The sequence below is a fragment of the Takifugu flavidus genome, chromosome 4 (genome assembly GCF_003711565.1).
Source record: "Takifugu flavidus isolate HTHZ2018 chromosome 4, ASM371156v2, whole genome shotgun sequence".
Lineage (NCBI taxonomy): Eukaryota > Metazoa > Chordata > Actinopteri > Tetraodontiformes > Tetraodontidae > Takifugu > Takifugu flavidus.
In genome coordinates, this window is record NC_079523.1 from 18,418,452 (window position 1) to 18,438,756 (window position 20,305).

General features: G+C 45.7%; 2 protein-coding genes, 1 long non-coding RNA gene and 2 pseudogenes across 27 annotated transcripts in view; 3 read left to right on the forward strand and 2 right to left on the reverse strand.

Moving 5' to 3' along the window:
• The window catches only part of LOC130523572 (protein NLRC3-like), a 30,363-nt pseudogene extending 17,293 nt beyond the window's left edge, over positions 1-13,070 (forward strand).
• LOC130523562 (NACHT, LRR and PYD domains-containing protein 12-like) overlaps positions 1-20,305 on the forward strand; it is a 669,815-nt gene that overhangs the window by 424,523 nt on the left and 224,987 nt on the right. For all 25 annotated transcript variants that reach the window (XM_057028881.1, XM_057028880.1, XM_057028882.1 and 22 more), the window contains one exon: positions 15,552-15,725. In XM_057028881.1, coding sequence (XP_056884861.1) covers positions 15,552-15,725 — 174 coding nt within the window. The remainder of the gene's footprint in view (positions 1-15,551; positions 15,726-20,305) is intronic.
• LOC130523563 (NACHT, LRR and PYD domains-containing protein 12-like) overlaps positions 1-20,305 on the reverse strand; it is a 401,914-nt pseudogene that overhangs the window by 93,385 nt on the left and 288,224 nt on the right.
• The window catches only part of LOC130523574 (protein NLRC3-like), a 109,914-nt gene that overhangs the window by 85,519 nt on the left and 4,090 nt on the right, over positions 1-20,305 (reverse strand). The gene's annotated exons all lie outside the window — the stretch shown is intronic.
• Positions 13,269-15,203, forward strand: LOC130523637 (uncharacterized). Its single transcript, XR_008949957.1, has 3 exons — positions 13,269-13,398; positions 14,323-14,498; positions 15,076-15,203. It is a non-coding gene; the product is annotated as an uncharacterized LOC130523637 (long non-coding RNA).

Consider the following 20,305-nt stretch of genomic DNA (forward strand, 5'->3'; position numbering starts at 1 on the left):
CACACACACACACACACACAGAGCTTTACGCATGGTACCACACTTTATCTTTTACTGGCCTAAGATTCCTTTGATCACATTTATCAGGTGTGATGTGAAAAATGGGTGGAACTGTTTTATCAGTGTCTAATAAAAATGAGAAAATTAATAGACATTTTTCCTTTATGTCAGCTCAACATGCAGAAGCAATTTGCCTTTGTCCCTGGGAAACTTCGGGTCGTGTTCCGCAAGGGGCCTCTTGGGTTTCTCCTCCAGGAGCCATCTGATGAAGCCAAACGGGTGAGTTCCACTCCTCAGGACAAGTCTGCGGCCATGAGGGAGGACCTCGTACGGCAGAACGCTTTGGCCGTCATCCGACAAAGAGGGGGGATCCCTCAGATAAGATGGAGGTGCAGGGAGACTATGTCCTGCAGTTTGGTAAATATAAAGGGAAGTCATTCTGATGGCTTTTGCAGAATGACGTAGGATCCACCGTGTATCTGATCAAGAACGTGCAGAGCGAGGAGGCAGCAGGTCTCTGTATGGCTGACAGCCACAGTAAGGACAGCCTCCAGTCATTTGTGAGTTATGCCCTCAGTTTCCAAGAAATCCAGGCTCTCCTCACTTATGAGGCCGGAAGAGGGGATGGAGCGACTGCCTCATCTGAAGACGACCAGCTGGTTGGATTTGGTGCCCGAGCCAAGAGCAGGTGGAAGGAGATCTGGGACAGCAGAGGTGATGGCTATGCTGATTTTGTCACAGGCAGGCGCTGCGTTCCAGGTACACGAATGTCCAGGTTGCAGCAGAACCTGCTGAAGAGGCAGCAGCCCACCACATCTTCCACACCTGCTGAGCATCCCATGAAGGCCCCAGCTGAGCCCCTGGGTATGCTCATTCCTTCATGTGACAAGTTCAACTTTGGGAAAAGGTTTTTTTCTTTTCTACTAATAACCTGTAGCCGGTATTTTTGTCTTTAACACAGCCATGGAGGAGGACGTGGAGATGGAAAGGGAGATGCTGAGCATCCATAACTCTGATCTGCAAGTCCAGAGCTGTAAATACACCGTTACCACATTTATTTCATGTCAGACAAACAAAGTCCATGCCGTATCTGATTTCTGTTGTTTTTCTTTTCATCTGTGTGCAGATGCTATGCCAGTAGCAGCAGCCGCCCTGCCGAGAGTGCCACCAGGAGCAAGAAAATGGCCATTTGAAGTTAATACACTCAAACTTATTTTCTTGAAACATTTATTCTGGTGGAGGTTGTCCATTTTGCTTTGTCACAGTCCAAACCTCAATGTTGGAGCAGCCTCCAATCCATTCCCCCCAAAAAGAAAAGGCTATACAGCCTATGAGCGTCATATCATCAAATCTGCGTAGATCGGCTCTTGGATGAGAGGTGAAACGCCTTCAAAAAAATCAAACAAGATTCAACTCCGGTAAATGAAATCAACTTCAAAGCAATGTGCCATGGCCGGGAGCTAAACGGCCCTAAACCGTTTCCCATTCATTTTCAATGGTAGCGCTAAACCACTACGGACGCAATATATTTCCGGCCGCTATCATCCCGTGGCGCTGTTCTGCTGTTTCTATGAAGAGCGGCTCCTCTCCGGAGGATCGGCCATTCTTGGTTCATTCTTTGGTAAACTTCGCTGAAGGTAAGTTTGGGCTTGATTTCCTACTAAATTAATGAGGAAACCTTTCGTAATTGTGCATAGGCTGTGGTCAATTTTGTCCTAAATTAGCAAGGAACGTGTTATAATTGGCCCTAAATTATAATGTACTGTATTTGTCATGCTACAATATACTCATATTTTGTCAAGCTAGTTTTTCATAAATTAAATTACACGATAGTGATGAATGAACTTGTTCATATTTTATATTCAAGTAACCGATTTACTTGTCGTGGCACTGAAATCTCGGTATTATTATTATTATTACTATAATTATTATTAGTAGTAATATTAGTAGTGGTAGTATTACATTTTATTACATCAAATGTGTGTTTTTGTTTCCAATGTCTTTGAGAGGGGATACTGTCCTCCTGCCCCCCCCCAACATGTTCTCTCACACACACACACACAGACACACAGACACACAAACACACACCTACACACACACACACACACCATCACTTTCCAGTCTTTTCCTCACTAGCCACACCAGGTACTGACCTTCTGAACTCCTGAATCGACACCCCAACAACCTTGATCTTACACTTTCACACCTACATGATAATTGCATGTGTGCGCACACTCACAAACACACACACACACACACACACACACACACACACACACACACACACACACACACACACACACACAGAGCTTTACACATGGTACCACACTTTATCTTTTACTGGCCTAAGATTCCTTTGATCACATTTATCAGGTGTGATTTGAAAAATGGGTGGAACTGTTTTATCAGTGTCTAATAAAAATGAGAAAATTAATAGACATTTTTCCTTTATGTCAGCTCAACATGCAGAAGCAATTTGCCTTTTTCCCTGGGAAACTTCGGGTCGTGTTCCGCAAGGGGCCTCTTGGGTTTCTCCTCCAGGAGCCATCTGATGAAGCCAAACGGGTGAGTTCTACTCCTCAGGACAAGTCTGCGGCCATGAGGGAGGACCTCGTACGGCAGAACGCTTTGGCCGTCATCCGACAAAGAGGGGGGATCCCTCAGATAAGATGGAGGTGCTGGGAGACTATGTCCTGCAGTTTGGTAAATATAAAGGGAAGTCATTCTGATGGCTTTTGCAGAATGACGTAGGATCCACCGTGTATCTGATCAAGAACGTGCAGAGCGAGGAGGCAGCAGGTCTCTGTATGGCTGACAGCCACAGTAAGGACAGCCTCCAGTCATTTGTGAGTTATGCCCTCAGTTTCCAAGAAATCCAGGCTCTCCTCACTTATGAGGCCGGAAGAGGGGATGGAGTGACTGCCTCATCTGAAGACGACCAGCTGGTTGGATTTGGTGCCCGAGCCAAGAGCAGGTGGAAGGAGATCTGGGACAGCAGAGGTGATGGCTATGCTGATTTTGTCATAGGCAGGCGCTGCGTTCCAGGTACACGAATGTCCAGGTTGCAGCAGAACCTGCTGAAGAGGCAGCAGCCCACCACATCTTCCACACCTGCTGAGCATCCCATGAAGGCCCCAGCTGAGCCCCTGGGTATGCTAATTCCTTCATGTGACAAGTTCAACTTTGGGAAAAGGTTTTTTTCTTTTCTACTAATAACCTGTAGCCGGTATTTTTGTCTTTAACACAGCCATGGAGGAGGACGTGGAGATGGAAAGGGAGATGCTGAGCATCCATAACTCTGATCTGCAAGTCCAGAGCTGTAAATACACCGTTACCACATTTATTTCATGTCAGACAAACAAAGTCCATGCCGTATCTGATTTCTGTTGTTTTTCTTTTCATCTGTGTGCAGATGCTATGCCAGTAGCAGCAGCCGCCCTGCCGAGAGTGCCACCAGGAGCAAAGACAGGTTTCTGAAAAATAGGTTTCAGAGCTGGAGTTCCGTTCCTTTCCATGAAGAATTCCTCTCCAAATCTGAAACTTATCTTATTATTTTTGTGTTCTTGATGTTCCGGCCGAGTTCCTTTAATATTACTCTTCATATGTTGGTGTGATAATAACCGTCGTGAGGACTATGAATTGATCCGTGCAATGATGAACTGATATTGACTATGAGGAGGAGGGTAAGTGTTTGTTTTTGTTCTCTTTGCTGCTTCGTTGAAAAACAGTTTGGATGCACGGGGTACGAACACGCGAATGCTTGTTTGTTGACCGAGTCACAATGCTCCTCCTGCTCGGCCTCGAGAGCGCTGATTAACATTGTCATTTCAATTGGTGTGAATGAGACCATTATATTGTTTTCATTTTAATGATGTAAAATTCTAAAAAGCAGGAGGAGCAACGATAAGGCTGCTTGAATTTCTACTAATAACAGCGTCTTCACAACTCATTGAATCTGAACTGACTAAACTAATGTTGTCTTTTTAGTTCCATCTGCCACACGCTCCAAAGCCCCACCTGGAGATACCGCTGAGCTACAGGCATCACTAGTTGATGGTAAAAACATTGTAATTCTGTTCATCCAATCAAGTGTTCTGCTAACTGCAGCTGCCTTAAATAAAGTCATTTCATTTTTGAAAATGACCGTACCTGCAGCTGTTCCAGCTTCACCAGGTGTGAAGAGGAAGAGACCTGTGCCCCTCCCCCCACAGCTGGCCTTCCTGGTGACAGAGACAGAGGGTCTCACAAAGGTAGAGGAGCCCCACTCAACTTCAGGTATGTTTCCTTTTCTTTTATTTAGGGCTGATGAACAACCTGATGTCTCTGTAATGTCCAGCTGACTGTTCTTTCCATGTTGTCATCAGGTGAAGTGACTGTAATTTCTTAATAGCAAGTCTGCACTTGTTTTCAGGACCTGACTCTTGCACGGCACAGACCTCTGACGGCAGAGTGCCTCCTTTGACGGACTCTACCCAAGACCAAAAGAGTGGGATGTTAAACCATGTACATTTCCCCCATTCCGTGGGGTGTTGAACAATAATAAAGTGTCCCGGGGTGATTCAAATTGACACGATTCTTTGTCACTGACATGGAAAAAATCTGACGTGTGAGCTCTGGAATGAAACCAAGTGTCCGAGGCGCGTGTTTGTTTCCTTGTATCGTGTGTTTATATCATGTGAGGGCGGGGGCACTGAAATTGTCTCTTCAGTAATGATAACTTTATGTTGTTCAACTGTCTTCTTTACTTTATCCTAGTTCCCATAGCTCCTGTTCCCATGCCTGTCCCTGACCACGACATGAGCAAGTGGATCTGCTCACAACATCAAAAGCTGTGGATGAGGACGGAGCTTCAACAACTTGGGTTGTGGCCTGGGTCCCGACCAGTGCATAACCCTGGGAACGCAATTTCTCTTTGGCGTCTTCCTCCTCAGCCGGAGCTACTGGACATGGTGGCTGAGCTCCCGTCCCCCAACTTTTTTCAGCTCCATCCATTTTTCATTTGGAAGCCAGAGAGCCACATCACGGTCAGGTTGAGGAACAATGACATCCTGCCGTGCCTCCATAGCTGTCCTCGTCCTCAGGTGGTCTCTGCAGGCGTGGGCAGACCTCCAGTGATCGTCAGCGTCCGTGGCCAGTATTTTATCTTTTCCTCGCGACTCTGCTGCAAGGCCTGTCGCAGGAACTGGTCCTGACAACCCTCCATGGGTGGAGAAGCTGCCCGTGCGCTTTACTAACCTTTTGCCTGCATTCCTGACTTACAAGAAGGCTGCGTGCAAGTCGGTAATGGATGAACTGCGGCGTTCTGGCAAGTCACCGACCGATATGGCGAACCAGGTGAATGAGCTCACCTGGCGTATCTGCACGCTGTACAGAACGTCAGGGAGGCCGAGGCTGGGGCGTACGGACAGAGAACCATCGGCCAGTACGTGAGGATGGAAGATCGGCCACGTGCTTTCGGGCCATACGAGGACCAAGAAGGTTGGGGTGGGGTGTCTGTGTCCGGATTCTACCTGACTGACTGCCTGCTGGATGAGTTCAAGCGTCAACAGCCGTCTCTGACCAAGCTCCTCCAGGGCACGTTGGGGCAGGTTTTCAGGTCGGACCACACGAGGAAGATGGCGAGGAAGGTGACACTGGCATCTGGAGCCATGTCCAGTTTGGCAGTGATGAATGAGAACTGGCTCATTGTGTCCTGGGTGATGGTTCAGGCTGAGACAGAAAGGTCCCTGCATCCGATGTAGCAAGGAATGGCCCAGAGGTACAGCCACGCTGGGGTGGAAAGGCCGGCTACCACTGGATGGACAGGTGAGATCAGCCATCTTCTTTGTTTGCCGTCATTCAAACTGAAAAATGCTCCATGCTAACCCTAACCCTATCCATGCTGAAGACGTGGCGCGTTCAGAGGGTTCACATCCTCCGTGGTTGCCTCAGTGACCCAGAACTGTCTGAGGGGATAATGGACAGGGACGGAGGGACCCTTCAGCTAAACCACGTAGCGGGCGAAGGTGCCAAAGTCCCCGTCTGGATCCCTGTCCGTGGTACATCTCAGCAGGAGGGCTACCATTTCCAGCAGGCCCAGTGGGTCACGGGTCGCAGGTCTCCCCTGAACTGTTCCAGGCCCAGGCCATGACCGGCGTTGTGCGGTGGAACTTTCAGCGACCGGTAGACATAAAGAAGCCCGGCGCCGTCCTCCCTGCTGTCTTTGACCCTGCCTCAATGTGGGAGTTGAACTCTGCTTCCATGGCAGTGACGGGACAAGACAAGTACCCTGCGTTCACCTCTCTGACAGAGACACTGGAGAAAGGTTTGGGCTGGAGTCCAGAGAACCGGGCTGCCCTCCGCTCCCTCTGGACTGGGACAAACACAAATGCAGAAGAGGGATCCGCCTTCGGCTCTTGTGCCCCCTCCCGCTCCAGACGATGCTCCTGGCGCAACACCTTCCTCCAGCTGGGCAACAGCGACTGCTGTGCCGTCGCTTCCCCCTGCGCCACCTGTCAGCTTCCATCTCTCTGCTGCTGGACGTGTAAAGGAGATTCCAGCAGAGGATGACCAGGATCCTGAAAGATCAGTGGGCGGGTCAACGATAATCGGGTTTTCAGAGCGCATGTTGGAATTAAGGCCTTCGAATGATTGAAAATAAATAGATTTAGTTAGGTTGTGGTCAGTGTATCTCAATCTTTTGATGTGTTAAATATTACACTTTCTGTTATTAAGGGATGGATATTAATGTGTTTTCTCAATAGCCCATATCGCGATAATATGAGTTACTAAGGATGCATTATTGCTTTGTTTGTGTTCCAGACGTCTCTGGAGCTTTGCCCCTGCCGCTGAAGTCCTCGCCGAGGAGCGCCCGCACTGGACCCATGAAGACTGGTGGTGGAGTGTTTGTCTTGGACCACACACGCTGGACTCTTCCCATGAAACGCTATTGATAGTTTGCTGCAGTATCATCATGGGGACAAGGACATCCTGAGGCTTGTGGATCCAGACTACGCAGACACGGTCCATCGGTCTGCGGCCGATCCGAACAGCTTGCTCCGCCCCACAACCAGGTTTCACATATCCCGCTATGTGAAGCATCTGGCAAAGCTGTTGAACACCAGTTCTTCTCTGAACACCAGCCCAGAGAAGCTCCTGGAGACTCAACAGCTGTGGTACTCCTTGACAGAGGGGAGCAAAACAACCAGCGTTCCTGTAGTCACCATGGAGACGGCTGTTGTCACTCCTCCCACAGCCGCCCTGCCCACGCCTCTGACGCAGGATTCCATTGAAAAAATTGTGCAGAGAATTCTAGAGATGGAGCAGCAGCAGCAGCGACCAGAGCAGAAGATGAGACAGACCAAACCCTGTCTGGCCTGTGGACAGCCCAAGTCTCCGTATGGGACGGGTGGATCTTCCATCCACTTTTTCTATCAGCAGGGTCCTGTTCGCTACTTCTACTGCTCAAGGAAGGTGCATCAGACTTATGCTGCTGAGGGACTCTCTGACCCCAGAATGCCCTTTGAACAATTTGCCGCGTCAGAGTTTTTCCAGAGGGAGCTGGAGGCCACCAAAAAGCGTGTGGAGGAAAAAGCTCAGAGACAGATCGGCTGTGTTTAGCTTCATGATGGCGTCTCAGATGATATTCTTTCATTAGCGCCACCCTTTCTCCACACAGAAGACACCCAGGTTTCCCAGCTGCCTCCGTGAACATGTACTCCCACTCCCACCTTGTTTGAACCCCCGGTTCTCAGTGTCCACCTTCCCTTTTGCCATTTTATGGGGATCTGAAAGTTAACTTTTGCTGTTATGCTAATGACTACTGAGAAATAATGAAATGAAGCCACCTCCTGCTCAGACTGTCACCGTTGCATTGTGGGAAATGTAGTATTGGCCTGTGTAAAACATCTGCGGCCTGTGGGCCGGTTCTAATAATAAATCAATATCATCCCGGGGGCCATAGAAAACCCTCGACCTTGACTCTGACATATGAGCTTTAAATGATTTCTTTTGACTCCCATTTATTTGGCTGTTTGGATATCATCTTTGCTAGTGTGTGTGTGTGCGCACGCTCTATGGAACTGGCATAAAGGATGTTAAAATTAGTCTAAATTAGTCTAAATTAAATAAAAATCCATCCATTCATCATTCCCAACAGGCGGTGTTTGATTAGAAACTCTTTCTGAACTCTGGTGCTCTGAAACATCTCCGCTTCCATTTTCAGCTGTTTTTATTCTCAATAACATCAAATCATCCATCCATCCAAATCGTGGTCCTGTTGGACCACCAAAGGACAAACACTTTCCATTTAGCACGGACAAAAAAACCCAAATCCTGTTTAGCAATGAAGCTGTGGGGAGAGTTTGAGGAGCGTTTCTGAGGAACACGCTGCCATATTGGGTCCAAGCTGCTGGGGTTTTTGTTGTTTCCAGGTGAATCGGTGGGCAGCGGCGTTACCGCCTGTCTCTGCCCCCCCCCTCTCTCCCCGTGGTCGTGGTCACGCCGGGCATCTTACTGGTCCCGTTTTAAACAGGTTCTGTTGGGAACAGGTGTTCTCCAGAACTGTATTCCAGGCTGCTGTGCTGAAGGGCTGTTTTCAGTAGCAATAGAGCCAGAGTGTGCCTGCTTCATATGAACCCCCCCAGGCCGTGCTTTCCTCCTGGCTGAGCCATAATCAGCTCTGGATGGACTGGTTCACGCTTGGACTGAGTCAAGATTTGATAGCTTGACTGATTCTTACAGTTTTGGATCAAACCCCCATCTGCTGATTCCAGGAGATCTTTAAAGGATCTCAGAGCTTCAGATTTATGAAGCCTGCTCAGCCCCCGGCAGCGCTGATGAAACCATTTCATTCCTTCACAAAACCAGAACATGAAGCTCCAGAAAAGGTTTTTGGATCAAGTTTCCAACAGAACGAGGACAAGTGGGTAAAAGCGCCACTTTAAAGCCTCCAGGCCTCAGAAAACATCCACCTTTAGGATGCCTGACTTTAGAGGATCGTCGGTTCGCTCCGAGCAGACCGAGACCCAAAAATGACAATAAATAATGAAAATGTGTGACACAATAGAAAAATGGACGAACTTTCCATTGGTCATTGACAGTTTCACTCATCGTCATCAGAATTCATCAAAAATATTTAAACCAACAAACTACACACAGAACCGCAAAGTTTAGAGCTTAAAGGGAGCGACAGGTGAAGATTTAAAGCTCAACGCAGCTGAAGAAGTTCCAAAAAGGAGAAATATCATGTGGTGCTTTACCGCCACGCGGAGGACATGCGTGGAACTGCAGACAATAGTTAAACGCGCTCCGACACATTCTGACCTCTGCTGCTCCTCCTGGACTCCAGGGCTGCAGAAATATGCTGCTTTTACAAGTCTTTAAAATCTGTCAAGCATCATAAATCTTATTTATTTAACCAGGTTGAATAATGGCGGAGAATGGTGTCCGAAAAGCGTCTTTATTTTAAAGTGAACAAGAACAGTTCGGTCCGCGTTCACAGAGAGGCGGAGAGACCTCGAGAGAGTCCAAAACAAGTCCGCTAGGAAAACTCTCAAAAATAGTCAAGCCACAGAAGTCAGGGTTTGGCGATGAAAACCCTCCGCCGCTGGCAGACGGGAGTTCTGTCCTTAAATCTAACGGGAGATTGAGAGACCGCAGGTGCGTGTGTCTGCGGGGCCACTGTGGCTGATGAGCGGCTCCTCCACGCCCCCTGCAGGTAGACACCAGCAACAACGGTCCCAGAAACTGGGAACCCAACAAACCAGTTTTTCAAAGTATTCCTTTCAGACTAAGCAGGAAGACTGAAGACCGACAAGGTGAGTGGAAACGAAGAGCATTATTGAAAAGAATTGACAGTTGTGTTTGGAGATAAAATCAAGATTTGATTCAACTAGACTTCATATTTAGTTTTAGCACAAAACATCATTATGCATTATAAATGAATAGGGCTTATTTAACTTTCTTATAGTCTGGCTTTAGTTATAGTCTAATCGTCTTTCTAAGTGAAGTTTAGTTTATGTTTCTACTCTTTGCTACTGATCCTAAAAGAACTTTAAACCCGCCCAGAATGCTTTAATGGTAGTAATATATACGCCATAAAGCTGTTGATTAGGTTTTAAAAGTGAAAGTGAAACTATTCTCTTCAGACGAAGCAGGAAGAGCAACATGTTGTGACCGGTGAAAAGCTCATAAAGTTATTAGAGTTGTTCAACAGTCCAGGTTACAGCTGGATATTTTGGTATTATTTAAGACAATAAACTTTAAAAATAATTAAATAAATCCACACAGGATCACAGGACACCAACAGGATTTTGGGTTCATGTTGCACGTTTTCTCACAGTGGTTTATTGTTCTATGTTGTGGAACCACTGTGAAAGAAATGCAGGAGTGGGTGTCATTTCTTTCATCTATTTTAAATAGAGCAGTGATCTTTGAGGACTTGGATCATAGAAATAATTGAAGAGGGGAACAAAGGAGGGAAGTTAAAAAGTCCTGACTACCATGTTTATGTAGCACCAGATAATTTAGTGGCTGAGCTGAAGACAGTCCTTTCACCATGTTGGCCTGTGGAAAACCAGTGTTGTGGCCCGATGGACCAGCGTCCCCGTCGTTGCCGGACCACCGTTGGCCACCAGTTGGGTTTTGGGATCAAAGTGGGGGCGTTTCCTGTATCCGGTTCTCCTCACGGATCCATGACTACAACATGTTGCTGCAAGTGCAGAGACGTTTGCTCTGGAAAGAACTTTAGAGCACATTCAGTGCTGCAGGATGAGGGGCTGGAAAAGGTGCCAGTTCTTTTCTCACTGCAGGGAACAGTTAAAAAAGCAGCTTAAACTCTGAAAACATGAAAATGATACAGAGACATAATTGATTTACTGATTCAGTTGTTATCCAGAATGGATTAGAAATGTTCCTGTTTGATAAAAATGCAGTGAATTGGGATTATTTAACTACAACCTCTCCAGATTATTTACCTTCATCACAGTCTCATCACTATTTCTGATGTTTCCTCAGGATGGACGAGGACAGAGCAGAGTCCACAGTGCCCAGCTGGGTGTCCCTGAAGAGTGACCGGTCCATAGATAGAATATTAAACTTCAGAAGTTCAGAGGAAATGTAAGAAAACTAAAGCGTGATGATGTGTTTGTGTGGCAGCTGTTAGTCACATTAACAGCAGCAGGTTGTGAGTTTATTATTGGAGATGTTTAACACTTAAACCTCAGACAGTCATATAGTTACAGACTTAATGTGAATATTGTTGATTAGAAACAAGAATCAGGTTTAAACTGAAAGATGAATTCAGACATAAATGCTGGAACAATATTGAGTCTTGATCAGGTTCTTTCATCCTATAAATCAAAGGACTAATAGAGATGTGTTTCATAGTGAGAGGGGGGAGCACATCCTATCAAACTGGGACCAGTCAGCTCCACCAGGAGAGTCCTCTTGTTCACAATCTGGAAGCAGATCTGGAGATGCTGAAATGAAGCCCAAACAAAGTAAAACTGTTCAATATGAGATTAATTTGTGATGTCATGAATTTGTAGTTGTGTTGATGATTTATTATAGATGGAAATCATTGGTTTACTTATGTTCAGGAAGTGATCTGCAGGAGGTGATAGAAGGTCATAAGATGAGTCTGAAGAGAAGATGTGAACATGTGACTGAAGGAACTCATGAAGCAGGAAGTGGAACCCTGCTGAACAAGATCTACACTGAGCTCTACATCACTGAGGGACAAAGTGAGGAGGTGGACACACAACATGAGGTGAGACAGCTTGAGAGAACCTCCAAGAAACATCCAGGACACTCCAATCAAGTGCCAGGACATCTTCAAAGTCTTATCTGAGCAACAGAGACACATCAGAGTGGTTCTGACCAACGGTGTCGCCGGCGTTGGAAAAACCTTCTCAGTGCAGAAGTTCAGTCTGGACTGGGCAGAAGGTTTGGAGAACCAAGACATCAGTCTGGTGCTTCCGCTCTCATGCAGGGAGCTGAACTTGATCAGAGATGAGCAGCACAGTCTTCTCTCACTGCTTCATGTTTTCCATCCAACATTACAGAAGATCAGAGCAGAAGATCTGACTGTCTGGAAACTTCTGTTCATCTTTGATGGCCTGGATGAAAGCAGATTTTCACTGGGTTTCAACAAGCATCAGCTCATCTCTGATGTCACACAAGTATCGTCAGTTGGCGTGCTCCTGGTGAACCTCATCCAGGGGAACCTGCTTCCCTCAGCTCTCATCTGGATCACCTCCAGACCTGCAGCAGCCCATCAGATTCCTCCCTCGTGTGTTGACAGGATCACAGAAGTACGAGGCTTCACTGACTCCCAGAAGGAGGAGTACTTCAGGAGGAGGTTCAGTGATGAAGATCTGTCCAAGAGAATCATCTCACACATCAAGGCCTCCAGGAGCCTCCACATCATGTGTCTGATCCCAGTTTTCTGCTGGATCACTGCTATAGTTCTGGAGGACATGATGACCAGAGACCAGAGAGGAGAGCTGCCCCAACCCTGACTGACCTCTACTCACACTTCCTGAGGGTTCAGATAAAGAGGAAGAAGCAGAAGTATGGAGGAAAGCAGAGACCAGAGGAACTGACTGAGGCTGATAAAGAACTCCTTCTGAAGTTGGGTCGGCTGGCGTTTGAACATCTGGAGAAAGGAAACATCATGTTCTACTCAGAAGACCTGGAGCGATGTGGACTGGACGTCTCCGAGGTGTCGGTGTACTCAGGAGTTTGTACAGAGATCTTCAAGAGAGAGAGTGTGATCTTCCAGAAATCAGTCTACTGCTTTGTTCATCTGAGCGTTCAGGAGTTTCTGGCTGCCGTCTACATGTTCCACCGTTACACCAGGAAAGACACAGCGGTTATAAATCAGTTCCTAAAATATTCGAAACCAATCCGCTTTTCCAGGTTTGCTGGTGTTTTACAAATAACGATCCAGTCACATCTCTTGATGACTTCCTCAGGAGAGCACTAATGAAATCTCTCAAAAGTGAAAATGGCCACCTGGACTTGTTTGTTCGCTTCCTTCATGGTCTCTCTCTGGAGTCCAATCAGAGGATCTTGGGTGGACTGTTGGATCAGAGGAGAACCACCAAGAAACCATCCAGAAGTCCTCAACAACCTGAAGGAGGTGAACAGTGATGAAATCTCCCCAGACAGAAGCATCAACATCTTCCACTGTCTGATGGAGATGAAGGATCAGTCAGTCCATCAGGAGATCCAAGAGTTCCTGAAGTCAGGGGAGATATCGGAGAGGGAACTGTCAGAGATCCACTGTTCAGCTCTGGCCTACCTGCTGCAGATGTCAGAGGAGGTTCTGGATGAGCTGAACCTGCAGCAGTACAACACCTCAGATGAGGGACGACGTCGCCTGATTCCAGCTGTGAGGAACTGCAGGAAGTTCGAGTAAGTAAAGATTTTTGGGGCCGGACATCGGCGTTTAAATCAAGCGAGTGGATCATGTCAGGTAGCAATACCCCCTCCAGTGGTCATTCCTTCAATTCTTTATCTCCATTGCAGCGTCCATAAATTAAAACAACAACAATTCATCCAGAAATGTTCAACACTGGCTGGATATAAGTTCAAAGGTCAATCCAGACAAACCAACATAAGGCAGGAATAATAGGAGCCACAAGTTAACTGACTATCATGAAATGACTGTCATGTCATTAATAACTTTTGTTTGTTTGTATACATCGTATTCTAACGACAGAAAAACACATTTTAACTAATGACACGTGACTATTTTGCTTCATTTGTTCAACGTAAAAACAGCCGGCCTCGTTGGTTTAAATGGGTGTTTTAGGTCTTTGTGGCGGTTCCGTTTGGAGCCTTTATGTGACCCACAAAGTTGTTTGAGCCTTTCCACACCCGTTAGGTGGCAACTTCATCACTAGCAACAAAAGGTGCAGTGAAAATGATTTGAAGGGAAACAGGCAGATATAACAGAAGCTGAGGGCAATCGATGCAACCAGAGACTCTGATGTCATCGATCGGATCGCTGAATTAAGACTTGACGCACCATCGTACAAATTGGATGAAATGCAAAATATCCAAAGAGCCGATAGACAGATAAAAAGATGCACGTTTCTTTAAACCATTTGCTATAATCATTTTAAATATTGAGTAATTATGAGCTGTTCTAAAATAAGACAAATGTTGAGAATAATTCAGTTGCATTTCAGATCTGATGGTCGTTCAAACTGTTGCTCTACGGTGTTGAATTTAGCTTTTCCAGAAATGAGCTACATTTGTGTTGAGGTAGATTCTCAGATAAGTTGATGAGAAATCCCAAAGTTTGACTCACTATTTTTGTTTCATACACAACAGACTGTATGGTAGTTTTCTTTCAACAAGTCATTGGGAAGTTGTGGCCTCAGCAATGACGTCAACCCTTCTCATCTACGGGAGCTGAGCTTAATCGAGAACCAAAGCCTGACAGATGCCGGAGTAAAGTTACTGTCTTCTGCAATGATGCATCCAAACTGCAGACTGGAGACGCTCAGGTCAGGAGGCCTCTGTTGGTCTTTTCTAAATTTCTTTACATTTTCTGCTTTTCTCTTCATTTTCAGATTTAGAAATGTTTTTTATTTGCCCCATTTATTCCTTTTCCAGGCTGAGTAGCTGCAGGTTATCAGATCAGCTGTGGCTCTCTGGCCTCGGCGCTGAGTCCATCCCTCCCATCTCAGAGAACTGGACCTAGTTGGAACCAGCTGCAGGATCCGGAGTGAAGCAGCTCTGTGTTTTCTCCAGGATCCTCTCTGTCAGCTGGAGACTCTCAGGTCAGCTTCCTTTTATCTTCGACATAACAACTAAACATGAAAGGCTTCAAGATAAACTCCATTGACTTTTGGAGAAGAGATTGTCGTATGAATTTAAATGAGCCATTGAAAGTTAATTTTATAGATACTTTTTAACTGTGTTGTTGCTGTAAATCCCAGTTTATCAGTGGGGGCCAGAGCTCTCCTGACTCCAAGGGCCCTGATTAAATAATGAAATAAAATAAAATAATGATTCTGAGCAAGTGTAATATGACTTTTCCTTCCAATAAGAGATCATTTCTTGCCATGATTCCTTATCCAGACTGAGTGACTGCTGGTTATCAGAGATCAGCTGTGACTCTCTGGCCTCGGCGCTGAGGTCCAATCCCTCCCATCTGAGGGTTCTGGACCTGAGCTACATCAGTCTAGAGGATTCTGGGATGAAGCTGCTCTGTCTGGACTGGAGAGTCTAAACTGTCAGCTGGAGACTCTCAGGTCAGCTTCCTTTTATCTTCGACATAAAACTAAACAATGAAAGGCTTCAAGATAAACTCCATTGACTTTTGGAGAAGAGAAGTGTAGTATGAATTTAAATGAGCCATTGAAAGTTAATTTTATAGATACTTTTTAACTATGTTGTTGCTGTAATATCCCAGTTTATCAGTGGGGGGCCAGAGCTCTCCTGACTCCAAGGGCCCTGATTAAATAATGAAATAAAATGAAATAATGATTTTGAGCAAGTGTAATATGTCTTTTCCTCCAATAAGAGATCATTTCTTGCCATGATTCCTGATCCAGACTGAGTGACTGCAGGTTATCAGAGATCAGCTGTGACTCTCTGGCCTCGGCGCTGAGGTCCAATCCCTCCCATCTGAGGGTTCTGGACCTGAGTTGGAACCAGCTGCAGGATCCAGCAGTGAAGCTGCTCTGTGGTTTTCTCCAGGATCCTCTCTGTGAGCTGGAGACTCTCAGGTCAGTCAGAGATGATCCAGTACTTTCCCAGGTGTAACTAGTTAGACAATAACTGTTTACATGTTTGATCTTTGTTATAAACGTAGTGTTACAGTTCTCAGAAAAAAGACCACACAGGACAGATTTGCAGTATTAAATTGGTTGTGGAAATCTGTCCCATGTGAGGATGGTCATCAATGACTAGAAAGGAAGTATCAGTTGTAGATTTGTCTTGTTTTATTTTAGGCTGGCCACAAAACCGCCCAAACATTCAGACCAATCAAAAATGGTTCTTCCTGTCTTTTAAAGATCAGAAGGAAAACTAGAAACCCCAAAAAGAAAGCTGCTGCAGTGTGCCATGCCCCTTCTCTCCTGAGAAAAGCCATCCCAAAAAAGAGAAAAGCCCAAGTGTGAAGTGAGCACCCTGTTAAACCTTGGTACCGAAAGCCTGCAGTCATTCTCATCTTAGGTGGCTTCATTCCAGCCAGAAGCCCAAACCTGCCTCCCTCTTAAAGGGGCAGCAGGTCAGTCCAACCACAGAAACCTTCATGAAGATCTGAAGCTTTCAGCATCCACAATTGTTGCACCTCACTTCCATTGGAGTCCAAATCAGAAGTCAACAAGTTGATTCTACACCGATTCTACACAATGCAACCATTTTAAAAAGGTTTCCATCCATAAGTTTTCACACATTTTTAGATAAATCTGTTTGTTCATCGCCTCCTTCTGTTGTGATGGTCATTAAAGAAAATGACCTTATTTGAGTTTTCTCCTCACAAATATGACTTTCTATGAACGATGCAATAAATGCAGCTTGCAATCTAAGACAATATGGAAGTATGTGTATATAATAGTAGTGGAAGGAGCTCATAAAATAATACATTTGCTCTTCTCATCGAATCTTTCTATGTTATTAAAGAAAAACCTGCTCTTAGTCAACAACATCTCAGACATCAACCAAAAATCCTAATTTTCTATAATCTAATATAAAACAGTAGAGAAGACTCTTTCTGCAGAGACACTGGTGGCAGGAATGCAGAAGTATCACCTGCTCAACTTGGAAGGTGGAGCAGAAACCACCAGCTGAGAAGGTCCTCAGCGAGAGGAAGTGGTGGAGAACCATGAAACTTGCTAAGCTCCAGCTCAGCTCCAGAGACGGGCTGAGCTGGAGCTGTGGCACCAGGTATCGCCCAGAAGAGCCTCCAACAAACAAGCTCTTCTCTTGGGAGGAGAGGGCTTTGAATCTCAGCTCAGTGTGCTTGTCTCTAGTAGGTGGCAGCTGCACCTTTTCCTGAGGTCCTTGTTGATGCCCTGAGGGGAATTGATGCTCCTGCAATGTTTTCTGGCAGCATTGAGCTTGCAGTGGGGCAGTCAAACACACTGTGGGGGGGCTCTCTTTCCTTCTCTCATCTGGAGAACAAGTGACACCAGCTGCCAATCATTGTTGGAGAAATGTGCAGTCAGGGGAACGATGCGTCCAGACTATAGCCACCCTTCCAGCATCCAGCAGTGTCTAAAACCTTTGATTTGGTTTCACCAGAGAGTGTAGGGATTGCAGGGTCGCTGCAGCATCGCCCACAAGCTATCAGGAGTGGGTCGCTTTGTCCCAACTCCTGACAAGAGTTGAGTGCTATTGAGAAATGTGGTCTCACAAACTTGGAAGGTATTTTGACCTACACACACTTTACATACGCTGTAGATCTTGTCCAACCGCCCTGAAAGAACCCAAAATAGGAACATACGGCAGATAAGCCGGTGCAGGACCAGAGGTTTGTTGCTTGTAAGCTGTGTTTTGCTCTGGTACATGTTGATTTTTATTTGTCTTCTCTCAAAATAATTGTTATTTTAGACTAAGTGGCTGCAGGTTATCAGAGATCAGCTGTGATTCTGTGGCCTCAGCTCTGAAGTCCAACCTCTCCCATCTGAGGGTTCTGGACCTGAGCCACAACCCGTTGAAGGATTCAGGAGTGAAGTGGCTCTGTTCTGGACTGGAGAGTCCAAACTGTAAACTGGAGAGGCTCAGGTCAGTCTTCATTTTTCTACCTATATACCAGCTGCTAAGATGGTGAAGTGAGGCTGTTCTCAACACTGCTGTGATGCACCACATTAAAAAAATTCCTTGGAATATCGTGAATTCAGGTCTGACCCAACTAAGAACTAACGTAGGTTTAGTACTGACGCAGATAACATGCAGACCTGCACCGTATAACCTCATCCTGCATTTTTCAGATTGATTGACTGCAGGTTATCAGAGATCAGCTGTGGCTCTCTGGCCTCGGCGCTGAGGTCCAATCCCTCCCATCTCAGAGAACTGAACCTGAGTTGGAACAAGCTGCAGGATTCTGGAGTGAAGCTGCTCTGTGGTTTTCTCCACTTTCCAAACTGCCGACTGGAAACTCTGAGGTAAACACCATTCTCAAAAATGTCCATTATTCCATCCGAGGGTCCTCACACTTTCTGAGTGTGTGTGTTGTGCCCAGTTCCTTCAGGAGGGAGGGCCACACGGGGACCACTTATTCATGATAAATTGATTTAAGGACAATGAAAAAGCCGACAGATGGTAACCAAAATTAGACAAAACTAGGTGAGGGTGCCTGGTAGACACCAGCCAACGAGGAGGGAGATGGTGAGGGAGACAGGAAGTCATCTAAGGCAGGTTGTGCCTTTAAAGATGAGCCACAGGTGAGATGGATCTCCATGATGAGATGGGAGGGAAAGAGGTGGGAGAACCTGGGAAGAGTGAGGGCCAGAACAATATATATTCTCCTCTGGAACAGTGCAAACCTGAGAGGTTGGAATTGTGGTAATTACATATTACTATCATTTTTTAACCTGTAACTAAATTAAATATTTACAGATCATACCTTTGATTAACCTTTCAGATTAATACTGGTTTCACTTATAACCTTATAAAAGTTTACCTTCTTTATTTAGATTAAGGACTGCAGTTTATCAGAGATCAGCTGTGACTCTCTGGCCTCGGCGCTGAGGTCCAATCCCTCCCATCTCAGAGAACTGGACCTGAGTGGGAACCAGCTGCAGGATTCAGGAGTGAAGCTGCTGTCTGATCTCGTAGAGAATCCACACTATGGGCTGGAGACATTGAGTCAGTAGCTGGTAGAAGCCAGTCAACTCCCACTCATCTGCTGCATCACTCACTGACCACTGGTGAAGAGCATCTGTGGAAACATCTGCCGTCTACTCCCTCCATAGATGAAAAATTCAGTTTTTAAAAAGCGCTGGTGGACTTTCAGGAGATCAGTCGATGGTCGACAAAGCAGAAGCAGCTTCGCCTTGAAGTAAAATTAGTTCCTGGTATCACACAATGCTTCTTTATAAAGTTCTAAATGGCTCCTCGGCCACTCTTATAAGCATGAAAACATTCTCTTAATTGTCTCTTCAAATGTCTGTATTATACGTTACTATTTTACATCATGCCTTCAGAATCTTTAGGGTTTAGTATTTACTGTCTCTGTGACATGGAGCATTGGAATATTTCAGCTGCAGCCAGCAAAAACCCATCAGAATGACGGCTATCGGTGGGAACCGCAGCTCATTTGACTTTAGTCAGTCTGTTCAATGTTATAGGATTTATTGCAATCTAATAAAAACTATGAATAAATGTGGGAAATAGGAAATAAAAAGAAGCAAAATGACCAAATAAATCTCCCATGAATAGTGTAAATTTAAAGATGTCAAGAATGGAATATCAGCTTAAATGGAATCAAACATAAAGTGAAAAGGCCTCCTTTAAGTTTACTGCAAAAATAAACACAAAATCAAGAGCGACACGCGCCAAAAACGTCTCGTTCTCTCTTCTGTCTCCACTCATTCTTTTATATTCTCTTAAGATAGTGGGGACGGGGTCGTGTGATAACAAAACAACCTAATTGGGGACTATATTTTTGTTGCAAGAACTTTGGCTCTTCAGAAGTTTCTATGTTGGCTTCCACAGATTGTGCATCCACTAGAAACTCAGTGTTTTTGAGGAACTACCAGGAGTGGCTGGAGTGGAGGCCAATGACGCTATAGCTACATATAGCTACATATAGATCACCTTTATCCTCAACCCAAAAGACCACCAGTTGGCGCAGCAATACTAAAGATAGGAGGTTGTGGTCATTGTGCAGACGCGGAGTGATATCACGCACAAACGTGCCCTATGTTCTATATACCGTATGTTCGCGACCAAAGGGCGCACCGTATTAAAAGGTGCAGCCTCAGTTACGGGTGCTATTTCTGTATTTAACACATACATCAGGCGCTCCGGATTATAGGGCGCGGGCATGGTAAAACATACTGCTACCATAGCTTAAAACATGCATGCTAGCGTGTATTTAGCATTTTGCGAAAGCTGGCAAGTCGACCGCTGTAGTCGGCCGCTCACAGCGGGAGCCCCGTCTGTAGTCACTGATACCAGCTTTTCCAGCGGCACTTTTTTCTCCCCCAAAAACTCCTTCACCTCGTTATATAGGTCGACTCCCCTCGTTATATGTGTAAACTCCCCTCATTATATATGTCAACTCCCCTCGTTATATATGTCAACTCCCCTCATTATATGTGTCAACTCCCCTCGTTAAGATTAAGATGAACTTTATTCA